This window comes from Ursus americanus, chromosome 22 (assembly GCF_024610735.1).
Source record: "Ursus americanus isolate L20-20 chromosome 22, mUrsAme1.1.p, whole genome shotgun sequence".
Lineage (NCBI taxonomy): Eukaryota > Metazoa > Chordata > Mammalia > Carnivora > Ursidae > Ursus > Ursus americanus.
The window spans coordinates 18,135,936-18,155,893 of NC_142148.1; the positions used below are offsets into that span (position 1 = coordinate 18,135,936).

At 48.8% G+C, this 19,958-nt stretch overlaps 1 protein-coding gene across 6 annotated transcripts in view; it reads left to right on the forward strand.

Annotated features, from left to right (window-relative positions):
* The window catches only part of CHD6 (chromodomain helicase DNA binding protein 6), a 192,210-nt gene extending 172,594 nt beyond the window's left edge, over positions 1-19,616 (forward strand). For 5 of the 6 annotated variants that reach the window (XM_087853574.1, XM_045804643.2, XM_045804642.2 and 2 more), the window contains exons 31-37: positions 308-1,885; positions 4,726-4,877; positions 5,248-5,454; positions 6,952-7,404; positions 9,034-9,225; positions 10,230-10,349; positions 16,767-19,616. In XM_087853574.1, coding sequence (XP_087709700.1) covers positions 308-1,885; positions 4,726-4,877; positions 5,248-5,454; positions 6,952-7,404; positions 9,034-9,225; positions 10,230-10,349; positions 16,767-17,663 — 3,599 coding nt within the window. In that variant the 3' untranslated portion in view covers positions 17,664-19,616. The remainder of the gene's footprint in view (positions 1-307; positions 1,886-4,725; positions 4,878-5,247; positions 5,455-6,951; positions 7,405-9,033; positions 9,226-10,229; positions 10,350-16,766) is intronic. The other variant, XM_045804644.2, reaches the window with a different exon arrangement.
* Positions 19,617-19,958: the final 342 nt, after the last annotated feature.

Consider the following 19,958-nt stretch of genomic DNA (forward strand, 5'->3'; position numbering starts at 1 on the left):
TTGTCCTGAGAACTCAGTGACACGTATACAATACTTGGGGTAGAGGGCACAGAGTACGTGCTTACTGAATGAGAGCTTATTTTCTAGAACCGAAGTTATCGTGCTCCCCTTTCACCCTCACTGGGTCTGTCCTTGTTTCATAGAAACCTTCCATTCTCGTAGCTTTTCATGGTATCGGGCACACACCCCTAAGACTGCGTGCTGGGGAACCAGGGAGTTAAGCTGTTAGACCAGAGACACGGGCTCAGGTGAGTGGCGGGTGTCCTGGGGCTGCCTTCAGTGATGGGCTCCATGTTCGCCTTTCCAGGTCCCCCAGATCCCAGCATCTACGTGGAACCCATCACTGAGGAACGGGCCGCGAGAACTCTGTACCGCATCGAACTGCTGCGGAAGGTCCGAGAGCAAGTGCTGAGGTGTCCGCAGCTGCACGAGCGCCTCCAGCTCTGCAGGCCCAGCCTCTACCTCCCGGTCTGGTGGGAGTGTGGGAAGCACGACCGAGACCTGCTCGTCGGCACTGCCAAACATGGGCTGAACCGCACCGACTATTACATCATGACCGACCCCCAGCTGTCCTTCCTGGACGCCTACAGAAACTACGCGCAGCATAAGAGAACGGACACCCAGGCACCAGAAAGTCTGTGTTGCCTTTACCAGACCAACTCCAAACTCTACAAATCTCTCACATACACTCAGATGAGCAGGACTTCAGAGCCCCTTGAAAATGAGCCTGAGAACCTAGTGAAAATAGAAGGTAGAGATGACCATCCCACTCCACCTGGGGCCAGTTTATCTGACATGACTTGTGAAAACTTTATTTCTAAAGTTCAGGATGTCATTTCCATCACCCACGATGAAAGTCTGCTGCCTGAGTCCTTGGAGGGCATGATGTATGGTAAGAAAGCCCTGAGTCAGGAGCCAGGCTCTTTTCAGGAGAGCCCCACTACCAGGACAGAACCCAGAAAGGATTATCTGGCCATCTCGGCAAACGAGGATGGGAACTGCCAGCTTGGTGGCCGCGAGGCAGAAATACCTGCAGGCCCCTCTTTTATGGGCAGTTTGGAAGCAGGAGTAGCTCAGATGAACATCAAAAATGGAAAACACCTGTTGCTGTCTCTTTCAGGGGAAGGGGAGCTCTGCAGTGAGACAGGGCCAAGGCCTGAAAGCATCGGGCAGCTAGAAGCCAAATGCTTAGCTTCCCCTTCCTTGGATCAAGGAAATGAAAGTGGGTTTGTCGATATGTGCAATCTTAGTGTCTGTGACTCCAGAAGAAGCCTGTCATCAGATCACCAATTAATTGATTTATTAGAAAACAAAAGTTTAGAAAGTAAATTGGTTTTGAGTCAGAACCACAGCGATGAGGAGGAGGAAGAGGAGGAGAATGAAGAGGAGAACGTAGGCGTGGCTGCAGGCTTGAGGGAAAGGCCTAAGGTTGTGCATCTGGCCGAGCCCACTGCTGATATCCTAAGGGAAAAGAGCCGAGGCTTGCACGTGGAAGAGGCCAAGAGAGGAAGCCTGGAGGCCGTGAGCCAGAACCCTGGACCGCAGGGGGCGTTTCCTCAAGCAGCCTGTCAGTGTCACTGCAAGCACACGGACAGGTGGACGCGTGGCCTCGAGAATGAGGAGTTTGAAGTGGAGAAACCCAAGGGTTATAACCCAGACGTATACAGAAGCAAAACCAACAGTATCACAGTGGAGGGTGAGCCCACTGCTGCTCCGGCAGAGCCCTCTCAGGGGAAGCACGAGCTGTCCAAAGAGCCTTGGAAGGACAGTGCAGAGGGAAAGAAAGGTTTTCCTGTGTATCCGGAAGCCAGTGAGCTCAAGTCTGAAGACATGGATTTTGAGAGTAAAGATGATTATGACAGAGATGGGAACGGCCATGCTCAAGGTACAGTGTGTGGGGTCTGTGGTATTTTAGATGAGCCAGTCCTCCCATGGCGGGGGCGCAGAGGGAGTGTCAGGGGATGCATGGCTTCTGAGTCACACCTGCCCACGTTCCCTGTGGTTTAAAACCAAAGGTCACAGGCCTTGTCTGAAAGTGAAACTAGCTTAACTCTGATCATTCTAGAACACTGGGGATGATCCTAAACCATCGTAGCACCTTTGCCGCGTCAGCCGTGTGATTTGGGCAGGGCTTACACTGCTTTGTCTATGGTAGATGCTGAATGTGGCCTCGAGGGGAAGGAGCTTTTCTTCCTCTAGGTGAGCTCCTTCAAACTGGTTAAAGTAGGAAAGCCTGGGAACGTCAGGAACCTGCGGTTTTTTATAGGGTTAGTTAATTTTTCAGGAACTCCGCAAAAATACAAATTGATGTGATCTTTATTAAGGTGAACAAAGCTAGTGCTGTTTATTCATGTCATTGTCTAAACCTTGTGATTCGCTGTTGGCGCATGTGGCTCAGATTCATTTTTAATAACTCAACAGGAGTAAAAAGAACAAAATTACAAGTAACTCAACAGAAATACAAATAGATTTGAGCTTTTTAAATAGGGAAGTCTTAGATAAGGCTTTAAGTTAGGAGGACTTTTTAAATGTTAAGAGTCTAAATGACTCAGGTATTTCTGTGCCTTGAAGGGATATAAATACATTGATTAGAGATTCTGAGCAAAAAGAAATGGTTTTTAACTTTTTTACTGTTGTTTTTACTTCTTCAGACCCAAGAGGGCATATTGGAGTGAACAAAAATCATTCTATTTCCTTGTTGTTGTCCAAAAAACCCAAAAAGACAAAATCCCTATTCATGTCTGACCTGATGCCGGGTGTGGTACTCGGGATTTAGACAGACAAGCCTCCTCCTTCTGCGACAGTGACTTTTATATCACAGAGGGAAAGAGGGAGGGGAGCTCAGTGAAGCTCCCCTGCACGATCTAGCTTCCCTCTTTTTGTAAGCTCCCTCACCTTTGGTTTCGGTCATTGTGATTAGTGACTTCCTTGAGACTGGTTCCAAACTCAAGTTAAAATTTACACGCTAGCTAGGATGACAGAGAGGCTACTAAAAGTAGTTTATTCGACTTGTAGCCCCAGCTGACCCGGGAGGAGCCCATCTCTGACCTTGTCCTTCCTCAGCCTAGGCCACAAAGGATCGCTGCCATGTGTTAGACTATAAAACCCACATTGTTTTTTGAACCTTGTTGTGGGGGAGATCACCAAATAGTCCACGGAAATCCAGGCAGTGAAATGAGTACAGAGCGTGGAAGAGTATGGTTCAGAGGAGAAGCATCTGTCCACCAACGCCCTCTGTTGCAGTGGCCCCTTGATGAGCTTGGATGAGCGGCGCACACACTCAAGGGCGGGCCTCCTTGCACCAGTGCTTTTCCCAATGCTTTTGCAAACCTCAGAAGGGGTCCTCCACACACAGGAGACATGGGACAGGTGGGGCAGAGAGGGTCGGTCTGTTTCTGCACCTGGAAGTCTACCATAAAGGAGCAGTAATTGGTACGGCTGTCAGGGCCAGCCCCCAGATCTCCTGGCTTTTTTTTCCAGGGTTTTCTCTCACACATCATTAATTTTTCTTAAAACTCAAGTCCAGTTTCTCTGCTTAAAACCTTCCAGTGATGCTTCCCATCAGATCTAGAATAAAATTCGAATTTTCTATCATGACCTACAGAATTCAGCATTATCTAAGTGATTCTTCCCCTCTACCCACATCTTTGTACTTTCCTCCTGGAAGTGTCTCTTTAGTTCCTCAGCACGTCCAGAGTAACCTTTGTCCTCCTCTTCTTGGGTGTTCTCTCCTTCGAAAAGCCCTCTCTGCCAGCCCTCCCTTCCGCGGGCTCTTACTCCCTATCATGACAGCTTGTTTCTTTTTATAGCACTTGCCACTGTCTGTAGTTGTATTCATTTATTATTACTGTTTTCCTGACTGTCTTTCCCCCACGAAACCGTAAGAGTCTGAGGGTCAGGGCCACATCTGTCTTGTATATCCTTGAATCCACTGGCCTAGCAAGGTCCTGTTCATGGTGAGAGGTCCCTGAAGCTCCCTAGACTTGGTGCACAGTCACAAGTGAAATCTCCACATTTCAGAGGATCGACATTCCTTGTCAGTTCACAAGAAAAGAGGCTCACAATTTTTCCTGCACTGTACATTTTGCTACCCTGTGTTCATTCCTTGTCATTCCCTCCCTTACTGGTAAGTGGGTCTTTAAAGGTCCATTTCACATTGATATCAATAAACTTTCACCACTGAAACTTAAAAGAATGAATTGCATTTCCATTTCTTTCCATTAATGAAGTAATTTAAATGTTCTAGGTTTCTTTGCATCATTTTGGACATGAAGCAAGTCTGTTTTACCTTTGTTGTAAGTTTCAGGGCTTTTCATCCATCATTATTAACATCAGCATTTTGCTGTGTTACATTTCAAAGACTGCCTTCAAATGTATAAGAGTATTAATAATGTTCAGTTTCTTCTTGTCAGCTGCTCTCAGTGCTCATTCCACTCTCACTGTTGGATACACAGGACAGTCTCCTCTCTCCTCCTTTCTTTTGTTGTTTTTGTTGGTGTGTGGATGCAGAGTTATCACATGACTTGCATGGATAGCGCTAGAGAAAGGATCTGCTTTTATGGCTTAACTGACAGGGTTCTTCTGGAAATAGCATGGGAATTAATGTTCAATTTCAAATAAGCACAGAATGGGCTGATTTTTTGAAAAGACGGATTGGGTGTCCTAATCGTTCAGATCATTACTGTCTCCCAATACCGGATTAATTGTTTAAACCCTTCTTTGCAGATTACCCAGGGAAATACTCGGAAGAGGAGAGCAAAAGCTCGACCTCAGGTGTCGCAGGAGACCTTGGGGATGACCTGCAGGAGGCTCGGGCTCCCACCATTGCTCAGCTGCTCCAGGAGAAGACCCTCTTTTCCTTCTCCGAGTGGCCAAAGGTACTCCCCAGAGCATGCATTCTGTACCCAAAGCATTCTCAGCTTGTAGAGTATTTCTGAGTATAAACTCAGAAATGTGTAATACCTTGAAAAGGTATTAATAATGTCACATCTGAACATTAAAGAAATACATGCTCGACTAATTAGACCATAAGATAAAACTGTCTTCGTATTTGAAGCACTGTGGCTTTAATTTTCATTGTCCAGACCATAGAACTTATTTTAAGACTTGTAAAGTGAGTACATCTGAGTGTTCGTTTTTTTCTAATCAACTCCTTCTGGTTAGAAAACGTGACACATGATCTCTAGGGACTTTGTGAATTTGGGTAGCTTGGTGCTTACTCCTCAGAACTTTTGGTCTTCTTTATAGGATCGCGTGATAATCAACCGCCTGGATAATATCTGCCACGTGGTGTTAAAGGGGAAGTGGCCTTCCAGCCAGCAGTACGAGCCCGCGGGCACACTGCCCACGCCGGTGTTAAGCAGCAGCGCGGGTTCTCGGAGCAGCCTCTCGGAGCCAGAGGCATCAGAACACTGCTTCAGCGGCAGTGCAGCGCTGGTGGCCCAGATCCAGAAGGTGAGGCCCTGAGTGTGGGGTCGGCTGTGAAACAAACAGTGAGGGACACTTTGCACTTCTCAGTTGAGTCATTCATTCAGCAAATACTTACTGAATGGATAGGATTTTTTTTTCTTCTTTCTCTCTTCTTTATTTCTTTCTCTCTTTCTGCTTTTGGTTTTTCTCTTTGGTTTTTTTTTTGTTCTCTTTCTGTAAAGTCACTGGTATTAATTGAAAAAATTTAGATTTTATCCTGTAGGCAGCAGGGAGCTACTAAAATTTTGGAGCAGGGAAGTGCCTGATGAAAGCAGGGTTTTACAGCTCGGCTGGAGTGGTGTGCAGGTTCTTGGGAAAGAGGAGGGCGGAGGCTGGGAGGCCGAGGGGGGATCTGATGAAGAGATGAGGTCCTAGACCAGGTTAGTGGCAGAGTGGGTACAAACAAAGGAGTGGATGTTGGCAGGCATGACCTGATGACTAATAAACATACTAGGAGAGGGAAGTGTGAATGGATCAGTGTGTTCCATACTTGGAAGACCGCAAGAATGGCAGCTGATAGAAATTAGGGAAACCAGGGGCGCCTGGGGGCACGGCAGTTAAGCGTCTGCCTTCGGCTCAGGGCGTGATCCCGGCGTTCTGGGATCGAGCCCCACATGAGGCTCTTTTGCTATGAGCCTGCTTCTTCCTCTCCCACTCCCCCTGCTTGTGTTCCCTCTCTCGCTGGCTGCCTCTTTCTCTGTCGAATAAATAAATAAAATCTTTAAAAAAAAAAAAAAAAAGAAGAAATTAGGGAAACCAGAGAATGGGTTTTATAAACTCAGGCTCGTGACTCAAGTTCAATTTGAGGTACATTGTGAATACACTGGCTCTCACTCTCCAGGTGCACATGGGAACCTGCTAGGGACCTTGAAAAGCTGTTGGTTCTGATTTAATTGGTCAGAGCTGTAGACTGAGTTGTGGAATTTTTCTTAATTTTCCAGTGGATTCTGATGTATAGCTGAGGTCGAGGTTCCCTGGATTACGGTCTTGCAGCTCCAGGCGTAGTTCATGGGTTAGTAGCATTAGCAGCACCTGGAAACCTGTTAGACACACACAACCTCAGGCCCACTGGAGTAGAATTGACGTTTTAACAAGCTATCCAGGTGGGGGCACGTGGGTGGCTGAGTCGGTTAAGCATCCGACTTCGGCTCAGGTCATGATATCCGGGTACTGGGATCAAGCCCCGTGTCAAGCCCCATGTCGGGCTCCATGCTCAGAGAGGAGTCTGCTTCTCCTCCCTCTGCCCTGCCCATCACTCATGCTCTCTCTCTCTCAAATAAATAAGATTTTTTAAAAAAACAACTAAACAGAAACAAACTATTATCCAGGTTATTTGGTGCTAAAGTTTGAGAAGCCAAAGAACTTCTAAGAAATTGATTAGGAATCCTACTAGGCCCGAAGAAATCAGTCCTAGAGAAAGAGCTGCCATTCAGCCACCAAAGTGGCATTCAAACCTCTCTCGCCACATGTGTGTGTTTGCAGGAGAGCTTCCTGGCCCCAGTATTCACAAAGGATGAACAAAAGCACAGACGTCCCTACGAGTTTGAGGTGGAGAGGGATGCAAAGGCCCGGAGCCTGGAACAGTTCTCTGCCACCCACGGGCACCCCCCCATCGTTCTCAATGGCTGGCATGGGGAGTCTGCAATAGATCTCTCCTGCACATCAGAGGGGTCCCCGGGAGCCACGTCTCCTTTCCCAGTGAGCGCCAGCACCCCTAAGATCGGGGCTGTCGGTTCACTTCAAGGAGCCCTTGGCATGGACTTGTCTGGGATTCTGCAAGCTGGCCTGATCCATCCAGTGACGGGACAGATTGTCAATGGAAGCCTCAGAAGAGATGATGCTGCCACGAGGAGGCGGAGGGGGAGACGGAAACATGTTGAAGGAGGGATGGACCTCATCTTTTTGAAAGAGCAGACACTTCAGGCAGGAATCTTGGTGGGTATATGAGACCATTAAGTAAAAACATTGACCTTTCCACCCTGAGTAATAAGCACTTCCTCAGACACACGATTTTTAATTTGTGGATCTTTTATCCCTATTTCAACTGTCCTGCTTAGTTTCTCTTGTTATAAGTTGCCCTCAGTCTTTTCTAGAAACATATTTAATCCATTGTGGACCCTCTACCTCCATGCAACCTGAAGATATGAGCCAGGGGTCTTGCCATTTCACATATAAACAGCCCAGACCCTCCAGTGTTTTGGAAGAGCTGCTGGTGATGGAGTAAAGCAAAACAGCAGGGTTGAGTTTGTGGCAGTGGTGCTCCGGGTTAGCGGGCTTTCCAGGAGCTGGGGTTCAGGAGAAGGGAGAGGGGTCAGGATCCTGAACGTTGATCCTGGCTCTGCTGCTGGACCTACTAGGCTCACTGTGCTCCTCTATGAAGTGGTCCTGTAGCATCTCCCACAGAGGGCTGCTGTGAGGGTTCACCAGCATCACACCAAGACGCCCTAAACCCAGAAGAGATCACTGTAAGCAACAGACAAGGTTAGAAGCTGTATGCCTGGCCAAGAGAGGTCCCTTGGACTTTGCTTAATGTGTCAAAGACAACTGACTTCCCTTTGTGTTTTGGTTTTTCCCATTTATTGAATTGCAAGCTCCAAAACAAGAATCACATTTCATATGTTCTTATTTTAAAAATAATAATAAAAACCAGTATTCATTGAGTGCTTGCTGTGTGCCAGGCATTGTGTTCAGGTTTTAGCGTGACTGTCCTTTTTGACCTTCACAACTCTGCAAAGGTGATGTTGTTATTCCCATTTTATAGATCAGGAAACTGAGGCCAACAAGCATTGACTAATTTGCCCAAGATTACCCAGTAAAGTGGTGGGTCAGGGAACCAAGCCAAGGACTTTGTTCACTAGCACCTAAGAGCTTTATTATTAAGCTCTGTTGTTTGGCATATTTTAAAGTTTTGTCTTCCTTTTAGACTTTGTATATAACTTGGGAGGCTGAAGTGACAGTTTCTTTCCTGGCCCAATCCTGCAAGGTTTTAAGACAGTTGTCTCATTTTTTAGAGGTGCAAAGCCATAGTTTCTCTGTAGTGATCATAGAGTATTTTTTAAAATGTATTATGCAAACATTTATTTAGCACCACGTTGTACTTTGTAGACCCCGATCTAGGCATTGGGAATACAGAGATGAGTAAGACAGGCATTCCACCTAGAGAGAGAGAAACAGGTAAGTAAATTGCAGTGTGGCATTTCCTGGTGTTGGAAAACCTGTGAAGGGTGCTTGTTGGGGGGGGGGGCAGTGTGCAGGAAGCGGAGTGGCCTGGGACTATCAGTGATGGTGACAAAGGAGGTAACACAGCCTGAGCAGACAGGATGGAATTAAAGGTCACCAAGTAGACAAGAAGGAGAGGAGCATTGGGTAGAGGGAACGCCAACACATGCAGGAGCCCATGTGTGGGTGAGTAGTTGGAGGATTCTTACTCAAGCACCCCAGCACAGGAACACTCAGGTGGAAATGGATGGGAAGATACAAAGAACACCGTATGTGTTTTCCTTTCAGAAACCGGTCTTCATTCCGTCATGCTTAACTGCACATACTTGTTTCTCCTTCATCCAGGAAGTCCATGAAGACCCAGGGCAGGCCCCCCCGAGCACCTCACACCCTGAAGGGCCCGTGCCTGCCTCTTCGGCTCCCGAGCCAGCCCCAGCAGCCGGCAGCCAGGCCGAGAAAGCCATTCCCAGCAAGAGTCTGCTTGACTGGCTGAGGCAGCAGGCTGACTACTCCTTAGAGGTTCCTGGCTTTGGAGCAGTAAGTGTTGTTGGTGCTACCTGCCACTGCCATTTCCTTCCTGCTGACTTGCTGCTGTGCTTGATAAGGAGTGTGCTCAAGGAGACCAGGAGGTTCGACAGAGATCTGTATCAACTGAGAACATCATTTTCAAGTTTGGGGTTTTGTTTTTTAAGTTTAAATTTTGATTGCACTTTCTAGTAACAGAAATCACAGCCCATGTCAGAATGCTGTGCCAAGTCGTTGTGCAAAATCTTATGCGGACAGGACTTGCCTGAGCTCAGCCCCCTCTTTTCCCCCAGAGTTACCACACAAGATCCTAAGTGCACAGAGACACCCTTAGGTTGCAGAAACACTGCCACTTCAGGAACACGTTCCTGCGTGCTCTTTCCAGGTTAATACCTTACCACTTTGTAGGGAGGGGTGTCTGTTCTTAGTTTGAGTTACAGCTTTGCGACTCTTCCTTCAAGTCTTCTTACTGCCTTTGCCTGAGATCCTTCAGATTAGAAATCTGTAGGAGAGGGCTCCCGAGCACTGATGTCTCTTCTTGGAGTTTCTCTTCTCATGTGCTTGCCTGCCCCACCACCATCTTTGTCCTGCGTACATCTAACTAATGAGATGTGGAGGTAGAGAGCTCACGAGGAGAGGAGGAGAACACAGTCACAGGTGCACACCCCCCAAAGAGAGACGAAGCCCTCCAGATAGGTCGCAGTGGAGAGAATCTGGGGAATGAGGAGGAGGGGGAGGCTAGGGAGTAAGCAGTACTCTGAGAGGCTGCTGGGCCAGCTCTGGTCTGACCCAAGAGGCCCACACAGCCCGTCTCCAGCTTGCTGCAGGGACGCCATTGTTTCAAAGAAAGCCCAGGTGAGGGCCCAGTAGCTCTTTCCTTCGTCAGCCTCACCTGACGGGGTCCTGTACAGAGAGCCATTAATGAGAGAAGAGCAAAACCAGCTGAAAAGCACCACCCTCATCAGAAGAATCTGTGACAGAATGTTTTGTAATGTTGGTTTCCATTTGCCTCCTAGAATTTTTCAGACAAACCAAAGCAGAGGAGGCCACGCTGTAAGGAACCTGGAAAATTAGACGTCAACTCCCTGAGTGGAGAAGAGAGGGTTCCCACTGTCCCCAAGGAGCCAGGACTAAGGGTAAGGAAGGGGGATGTGTCCCAGTGAGGCCAAGCCTTGCAGACTTGGGGAAAGCTCTAGCTGGGCAGTGGGGAGCCAGGTGACGTCTTCCCAGAGGACAAGAGGCCAGCACGGGAGGTTGATAAGTAGTGATAAGTGGTACTGGGGCCTCTTGAGCAGCGGTAGGACTTGCCGTGCTCATTTGTTTTCAACCTTTACCACCAAAACTTTTCGTTTAAATTTGTACTTAAACCATTTCCAGAACTTGATATCTGCCATCTCCCCCATCCCCTGTCCCGTTACAGTGTAGAGAGTTCAGGGTAATACACCTTAACCCCTGTCAGGAGTCTGTTTCTAGTGTTAACAAATGTCATTATTGGAAATTTCCATTTAAGACACTTCCTCCTAGTCCATTCTCACTGGTAATGAAAAACAGCTGACTCCAAGCACTGCCTTTTTCCTCATATAGAATCCTGAGCCTGGAAGAGACTTCAAAAGACATCTGTGAAATAGTTGTACTCTAACGCAACCGAGTTAATTATAGTTCACAGAGGAGGACAGATTTGGAATAGAAAAGTCATAACCTCTAGGGGGCAGTAATAACATTTCAACCTGAAAATGTGTCAGGCTTGGGCAAATTATACGTAAATATGCTTTTAACCTCCTAAAAGTGCATCCTCCCCAAACAGGGAGCCTCTGAAGGGCCTCGTGGGCATTGCTCTTCTCAGGTTGTCCCCCCAAACACACAGGCTTTCCTGAATGCCTTCTCCTCGAGCCTCTGCCAGCTGCAGCTTTCCTTGGGTATGAATTCCCTTCTTAGTGGTATTGCCTGGATGTGATTTCTTCTTTCAGCTCCAGAAGACCACCCACCCTACTCATTTCCTCCTTTTGCAGAAGCAAGTTGTAGCTTAATGTTTTCAAGGAGTCTGTGACTGATGTTGTCACCTGGTAGATTGTTCTAGCAGCTCTGCAGACGAAACTGTTCTCCCTCATCTCCATCCCCCACTGCAGCTGCCCCAGGAGTGGGACTGGGGCCCCGTCCCAAGGTTGGCTGCTTGTTAGAAAGCTCTTCACACTGGAAGAGCTGCCCTTTTGCCCCTCTCTTGCTTTATTGTCAGAGAGTGTCTCTACCACCCCTTTCCTTGGACCCGCTGTGCTGCGCATGCTGCTGCCACTGTAGTCCTTAGCCCGGCTGTCTTTCTCCGGCCCTCATGCCGCCTCCCCACATTCTCCCCAAGTTTCCGCCCACGGCGTCATGGGAAAGTCATCCAGGAGAGACTCTGGTCCTTGCTTTGTTGTAGCCTCCGAGCTCTTGCTGTAGAGACAGGTCAGAAAAACCACATGGTTTCCTCCTTGGCTTTCTCATTTCTTTCTACATGTCTAACAATTTCCTTCATGTTCTCTGGAAATTAATGTTCACTCTCCTGCAGCTGCTGATCCCTTGCCAGAAAACCCATTTCTAAGCTGTTCTTGCAAGCCACCCTTTTACCCGAGATGCACTTTCCCTCCTTTGTTAAATAAACACAGTCCCTGCCTCGAAGGCCCTTTTCCTACAGTAAGGCAAGACGGGGAAGCCCTTGTCCACCTGGTCCTCAGGGCTGCCCGGCCTCCACAGTGGGGAAAAGCCAGCACGGCGCAGACCTCGACATTCTGCTTGACTGCAGTAGGGCCCGTCTCCCGACAGCTCCTGCTGGGACAGGAGCCCTCTCGGGTATCCTGCACTAGTTCTTTCCCATGAAGACACCCTCCCTCCCCTCCCCCCACCCTTGGAACCAGATTCAGATCAAGAAACTCTTCCTTCCCTCAGCCCCTTCTGCCGTGTGTGCTGTGGCTCGGCTGGGCGAGCTCCACGGGCTGCAGTAACGCCGTGGGATTCGGCTTCCAGGATGGCCAGTACATAGTGGTGGCTCGGGAGATGTGTGTGGACACATGCACATGTAGATGGAAGTTATATTTGGTTCATAGATGTGTGTGTAGGGTTTTTTGTTTCTTGTTGAGCCATTGGACAGTAACTTGCAGAGATGACCCGTCACCCCTAAATAGTTCAGCGTGTGTCTCCTAAGAATATTTTCCTACATAACTATTACCGTTATCACCCATGGGAATGGTAATAATATTTAATATTTAGTCTACATTCAGATTTCCCTAGTTGTCCCAAAAAAATGTCTTTTTTTTTTTTTTAAGATTTTATTCATTTATTTGAGAGAGTGAGCGAGAGAGAGAGAGTATGAGAGGGGGGAGGAGTGGAGGGAGAAGCAGACTCCCCACTGAGCAGGGAACCCAACACGAGGCTCAGTCCTGGGACTCCAGGATCGTGACCCAAGCTGAAGGCAGACGCTCAACCAACTGAGCCACTCAGGCGTCCCCCCAAAAAAATGTCTTTTAGGGCTAGTTTTCGTTTTGTTTTATTTTGTGTTCGGGAATTTTAACTTCGTTTCCACACACACCTCCTTCTTTGGTTGTTAGGTCTCTCTTCACTCAGTTCATGTTTGTTGGCTAAGTCTCAGCCTTCCTGGGAAGAGTAGGGAAGTTTTGGTCACCACTTTCTTCTCCACCTCTACCCAGGAGTTAAGTTTGAGAGCTGGAATCCATAGGCTTTGGAATAAATGCTACCATGTATTGGTGAAGATGTCTTCTTGAGTTGGAATGCCCATGTAATCATCTGGAAAAGCAGATTTGCCTCCAGTTGCTTAACATCTGACTCTCCTTTTCCTTGCTCTCCCTGCCTTCTCCCCCGGCTTCCCTTGGAAGAGGAAGCAGGTTTGTTCTCAGGGTATAATTACCAGGAGGGAGAGCTGCCAAATCCCAACTTGGCCGCTGTGTGTGGTCGCTGAGCTGCTGGGAGGGGCACCTGACTGGGGTGGGCAGCAGCTGGGCGGCCGGAGGGACTCTCGCTCCCACAGGAAGTGGTGAGATCCGACTTCCTCTGCCAGCACCCCTCTTGGCGTTGCTGTGGATGAGGAGCTGTTCTCTTCACCCCTGGGACCTTTCTGCTGCTGCTCTTCCAATCTGAAGGGGAGAAGGCAGCCCGACCATGCCTTCTTGGCAGGTTCCCGGTTCTGAGAGGGCTCAGCACTCTCCCTACATCAGAGGCTCACAATAAGGGCAGGGAAGGGATACTTCTGGACATCCTGATACCTGAGGAGCATGTCGAAGATTCCTGCAAGATGCAGGCTGGTCTTGAGGAGCTGTTTAGCCCTAGATGCCCTGTTGAACTCAAAGTATGTTAAAGAACATCTGATTTATAGCAAGCTCTAGGTTTGCTTCCCAACAGAAAGACTTCCAAACACACCCTCCCCACTGGAGAGTTACGAGGGAACGTTGTGGGTATAAAGGAAAAAGACACACCCCGGCACCTCTCCCTGGCTGTGGGCTGTGGGTGGGCTGCAGGGAAGAGGTCTTGAAAATGCCCAGTGGTCCTGTTGTGGCTCCCGTGGCCAGGGCCCTTGGCTGAGGTGGTGGGCATCAGAAGTTCCACTTTTAGTATGGCCCCAGTCCATCAAGCCCTACTGTCTGTCTCCAGAAATAGGAACAGGCCGGAATTGCTCCCCAGGTGATCATCGCCAGAGCCAGAGTGAGCAGCTGCCCCACAAAGAGCAGGCACCGGTTGTCCCATGTGGGGACGAGAGACGGTGTGGTGCGGTGCGCGCAGCAGCCCAGGCCGGAGCCACAGGCTCTACTCTTCCCTGCCCAGCTGTGCCCCGGGGCAGGTCCCTGCTTCTCTCTCTTTGTGAGAAGGAAGGGGCGCAAAACATGACAGAATCACATTTCCCTCAATTCTGCTATTCTAAGCCAAGGCACTTTGAGAAGAGTTTTCCTAGAGCCGACCATCATACAGCTTTTTGCTCGTGATCTGGTGTTTCTTGGATATTCTTTAGAACATTGAAGGACAGATGTAGAACTTCAAAAATAACATAATTCCTGGGGAATTGGGAACATTCAAATACACATTTTTCATATGTCTACAAATCTTTAAATTCTTTATAAAATGGCTGTGATGCTTGTACTGACTCCACAGCGTTGGTGGGATTGCTGATTGAGATAGTGCAGACGTAGCCCTCAGCATCTGTCTGAGCCAGGGTAGAAGCATATTGAGCAGTTCTGTTGTCACTCCGGCTGCTCTTCCTGTCCCCACCGCCCCTGCTGTGATGGCGGTTTCCCATACTGCCCACGCCGCCACGACCACGGGCCCCACGCCACCCTTCCCAGCTGCCACCCCACAACGTGTGCTCACAGAGAGCCTGGACCCATGTTACCCACTAACCCCATCTCTACAGGTGCCCATTTAAGCAGAGAGGTGCTGGATTTTCTAGGGATTTGACCTCTTTAACAGTTAGGGAGAAGAGAGGCAGTGAACTGAAGGGAGACACCAGAGTTCCTGGATTACAGTCCAAAGTGGGTGTCCTTAGGAAGGATGTCAAGAGCCGTCTTACCTGTTCTCATGCCTGGCTGCCAGTCTCAGCCCTTAAGTATCCATGGACTCCCTGACTTCTTTTCCTGTCTCCTTTCGCACTCCAGCCCTAATAAAAGTGTTTTTCTGGCCCTCTGGTGTCTCGTGGTGTGACCCGCACCCGCCTTCTTGCTCCTGTATGCTCCGTTGAGGACTGCAGCTGGCTCCCTGCGTCTGTGCCTCCAAGTAGATTGCTGGAGTCTCAGCTGTGTCTTGCCACATCCCCACTCGCCACTCCAGACTTGCAGGAAGGGAAGGTGTTTGTACAAATGGCTGAGAATCCCAAAAAGGCAGCAGAGGCAGCTGTAGAGAAGCGTGGGCTCCTCCAGCACCAGCACCGCCAGGGAGCCTCACTGGTGGGCCCTCCCACCTCCTGCTTCTGTGTAGGGGCCCGTCCCCGTTCCACATTCCAGCCCCAATGGCGGCGTGCATCCCCAGGGCAAACCCAGGGTTACGGATCCCTCGTGGCCACTCTGAGTGTCTTGGGCCTCATCATTGCTGTGATCAAAGAGAAGGTGGTAGAATAACACCAGCTTTGTAACAGGAGCCACGCGGAGGAGAAGAGATGACTTCCAGGGACCCACGGGGAAGGGCTTTTTCTTTATGCTCCTCTGTACAAAGAAGACCCAGATTGCACAACAACAGCAGTTATGATAATGCGCCTCTGGTCCCGAACACATACCACCGTGATGAGCCGAATGCCAGCAGGGAGGAGTGGAGGGCAGCAGAAGGGAAGGGGGTGGGCTTTCGGGCACAGGACGCCTGCGAGAAATCGCTCCCTTTCCCCGCAGAAAACGTTTCTCTTGATACAGAGATTATTCATGCCATTTTGGAAACAAATTCAGAGTTAGATACGTTGTAATTGCAATGGTGTGTTTCATTCTCTGGCTGCAAGCAGGCGGTAAGCTCTGGTAAGCTCTGGCAGAGTGGGTTCTCCAGCAGCTTCTGGGGCGTCCTCATTGCCCTGCAGAGCCCCTGAGCCACAGTCATGAAGGAAAGAGCCTGTACGGCTGCAGCAGACCCCCTGCCGGGCTGGCTGCTCCCCCACCACGCAGCCTACGGCTCACAGATGCTGTGAAGGCCGCAGGCTCCCCAACTCTCTGTAGTGCGCCGTCCACACAGGCGGCGGTGGTGCCAGCATGGCTGTATGTCCCGAGCACATCACAGTTCAGGCCACATGGTGCTTGGCCCTGGAGGTTTTCGCCACGCAGGAAAACAAGCGCAACACAGCCCTCTGAGCAGAGCAAAACTAGATTGTCTCCCTTGAGGGAACCCAGAACGTCACTTACTGGGATGCATTCCTCCAACAACGTTCCAGAGTGCCCTCCTCTCCTCGGCGCACACCTAGGCACCCTGTCTAGTGTCTGAGTTGTTGTCCAGGAGCTTAGGACCTAGAGGGAGCGGGATGCGCACGGTTACCAGCATGCCTTCCGTGAGCACCACTTCCCATGGGCCGGATAGTGTCTCACACGCTTCGTTGTCAGTAATTGCCAGATAGGTGGCATGGCCCCTTCTCACTAGAACTCTGAGAGGCTGACTGACGTGGCCCAAGTCCCACAGCTAGTTACAGAGTTGGGACCAAGATTCAGGTCCGACGGCTGCGAAGCCCTGTCTCCCCTATTCTGCTTTGTTGCTTCCATTGAAAAACTTCCCGTGTCACGAGGGAGGGGAATGCTCAGTTTGGTCAAGGGCTCACAGCCACAAGTCTCAACTAAGACCTGGGTGTCCTTAGCGGGGCTCCAGCTCCCAGTGCTCTGACAGGCTTCCCCGGAATGGTTGCCACTTGCGTGTGGCGGTTGGTGGCTCTGGGCCTTCGAGAGAGTGACTTCAGGCAGTCAGGCAAGAGCCGGCTAGGCAAGGGGCTCCCACTCGGGTCCTTCGTGCAACAGGGACAGGATAAGCCAGTGCAGAACGCTGGTCTTCATCCCCAGCCCATCACCCGCCATCCAGTAACCTTCAGCATCTTGTGTTTCTTTGTCCTTTTTCAGGGGTTTCTCCCAGAAAACAAGTTCAATCACACCCTGGCCGAGCCTGTTCTTCGAGATGCTGGCCCCCGCAGAAGGGGGAGACGGCCTCGGAGCGAGCTCCTGAAGGCTCCTGCCATCGTGGCGGACTCTCCCTCGGGGATGGGGCCACTGTTCATGAACGGACTGATCGCTGGGATGGACCTGGTAGGACTCCAGAACATGAGAAATATGCCAGGTATCCCCCTCACGGGCCTGGTGGGGTTCCCGGCCGGCTTTGCCACGATGCCCACAGGCGAGGAGGTCAAAAGCACCTTGAGCATGCTGCCCATGATGCTGCCAGGGATGGCCGCAGTGCCCCAGATGTTTGGCGTTGGGGGCCTCCTCAACGCGCCCATGGCAACCACCTGCACCTCTCCCGCTCCAGCGCCTCTGTCAAGCACAACAAAAAGTGGTACCTCGGCGACCGAGAAGACTGTAGAGGACAAGCCAAGTAGCCATGATGTAAAAGTGGACACGTTGGCTGAAGACAAGCCTGGTCCTGGTCCATTTTCTGATCAGTCTGAACCTGCAATAACTACCAGTAGTCCTGTGGCTTTTAACCCATTTCTCATCCCAGGAGTGTCTCCTGGACTCATTTACCCATCCATGTTTCTCTCCCCTGGCATGGGCATGGCTCTGCCAGCGATGCAGCAGGCCAGACACTCCGAAGTGATCGGTCTGGAGAGCCAGAAGAGGAAGAAGAAGAAAACAAAAGGGGACAGCCTGAACCCCAACCCAGAGCCCGTTCCCGGGTCCGAAAAGGAGCCAGGCAGCGATCAGAACTGCCCCGAATCCAGGGCCCCTGGGCCCCCGGATAGAGAACATGAGGCCCAGGCCAGGGAAGGGTGCCTCAAAGACTCTAACAGTGACACCAATTAGAACTTTTTCATTTAAGAAATGATTGTGACTTGTAAGTTTCTTATCCCATAAAGGTTTGTTACTTCCTCACTTCACCTTCATATGAACCTGTGTTTCCATAAGTAATATTACCTACCTAATTTTCTGAGAACTGTGGTCACAGATGTTAATAGTCGCAGGGTCTTGCCACTTCATTAGCTGAGTGTCGTCGACCTAGTGTAGGAGGCACAGAATTCTCATTCTGTTACCAGTTGTTCATTCCAGCAGCCGTAGCTGATACAGTACTTGGTGACACGCCCCCCCCCTCCAAGTTTCCCACTGATTTGAGGAGGGACAATGGCAAAAGAAAGCTGTCTAGGGATTTACCATCGGCCGAAGAACAGAGACCGAGAGGAGCTCTTTTTTTCCATGAGCTGTGTTGAATGGGAAGCATGTAATGGGGAAACCAAAAAGCACAGAAAAAGGAAGTGCTGGTGCATATTTTTTAGTTCAGATATTTCCCTATTTTATCATGATGACTAAGTGAGTAGTATAGACAGAAATATATAACTAATGGTTGAAAATGCATATATTCATTTCTTTGTAAAACAAAAACCTTACTGGTAGTAACAGGACATCCCCCTTCATGGTTTTTCAGACTCGTGCAGCAAGAAGAAATACTGACTAGGCATTATTTTATACATATGTTGCTCTCTCCCCCAAGTTAAAGGATCACTCTCAGTATGAAAATGCTTTGCACACCCGGAGTTCTTGCCGGCAGTGGGGGCGGGCGCGGGGCTCGCCCTCCGTGGGGCCGCACACTGCTCATAAGCACACGGCTGGCATCTGTTCACCTCGTTCTCAAGAACCGCTCCGGCCACTACCAGGGCCCTTACGGGTTTTCACCTTGTGCTTCCCTTCACCAAGAATAAGGCTCTTTCTGGAGCCTGGGAGAGTATCGTCACTCAACACTTTTACACTTTGCTAGGTCCCTTCGCCAGAATTATTTGAGGTTGTCAGAACATGTGTGTGCCACCTTTTATAAGACGACTGTGAACGTTTGTTTCTTCTCTCCGTTTTTTTCTCTCTTTGGTTTTCGTTTTGCAGTTGGACCCAGATTCCAAATCAAGTTAGCCGAGACCGTTGCAAATTGACATCATTTTTCCCTTCTTCCTCACTCGGGAAGCACCTGCCTGAGGGGCGCTCATCCCGCTTTCTGTCCCTTCCCACTTGTGTTCCATCCCTCCCGAGGGTCTTATTCTTTATCGACAGTTCACACTCTTGAGACTTGAAATAAGCTCATGGTTCAGGACTCTGGGGGCACAGGGCTGTGCAGGACCGTTGGAAATGTTGGAAGTGTTACGAGTACCAGTTTCACTTTATGTTGTCACAATTTACTGTATTTTTTACTTTTTCTGTTACAGTTTTGCTAATTTATCAGAAGGTCCAAAAGTTTGACATAACTATTTCAGTTTGCATTATTTATTTATGATGCTTTTGTCATTGTCTTTTATACATTTGGGATTATAAATTATGTAAATGTTAAAATGAGCATCTCAAAGAAGTCTGTTAAATTGTGACCGAAAAAAAATCAGTCAGATGTATTTTCAAACAGTGGAGTCCGGCATGATGAATCAGAGATAAAAATCAGAAATTCTATAACTGATCATATAAGTATGAAGAAAGAATCCAGTGATTGAGCAAATCCTATTTAATGACATCTTTGTAGCATAGATGGTCTATAATGCTGACAACAGATTTCTTAGAAATGCTGCTCTCTATTTAACTAACATTTTGTTCAGTTTTGCCTCCAGTGGAAGCAGAAAGGGTTTTTTCAGCTGTTAAATCCTAAAAATCAATATAATTTATTTATGTAAAAAAAAATCACTCAATCGATATATTTTTGAACCTTTTAAGTACTAATTTTCTTTTTATCAAGTAGAAAAAAAATGTATTTGCCCTAAATCCTTAAAATACAAATGCTATAAAAATTCATGTATCTTGAAAGCCTTACTGCAAATGAGTATTATAGACATCCAGCAGAGCCTGGGTTTCCCCTTGTTGTCGTCGTTGTTGTTTTGTATGGAAAAGCTGCTTTCCCCAGGTTCCACTTAGAACCTCCAGTAGGTCACAGGGTTCAATATGGATTTGATTTAAAAACCCACCAGCATGCTAAACCCCTTGTTATATCTCACCGAACCTGTATGTTACCTCTCTGGGTGTTTAGGCTTCTATTTGACTGCTATTGTGTCCCTGTTTGCGAAATGAAAATGACACTCTGTGGATTATTTGCTCTGTAAGGCAGAAGTGCTGCTTATGATTATTTTGACGTTTCCA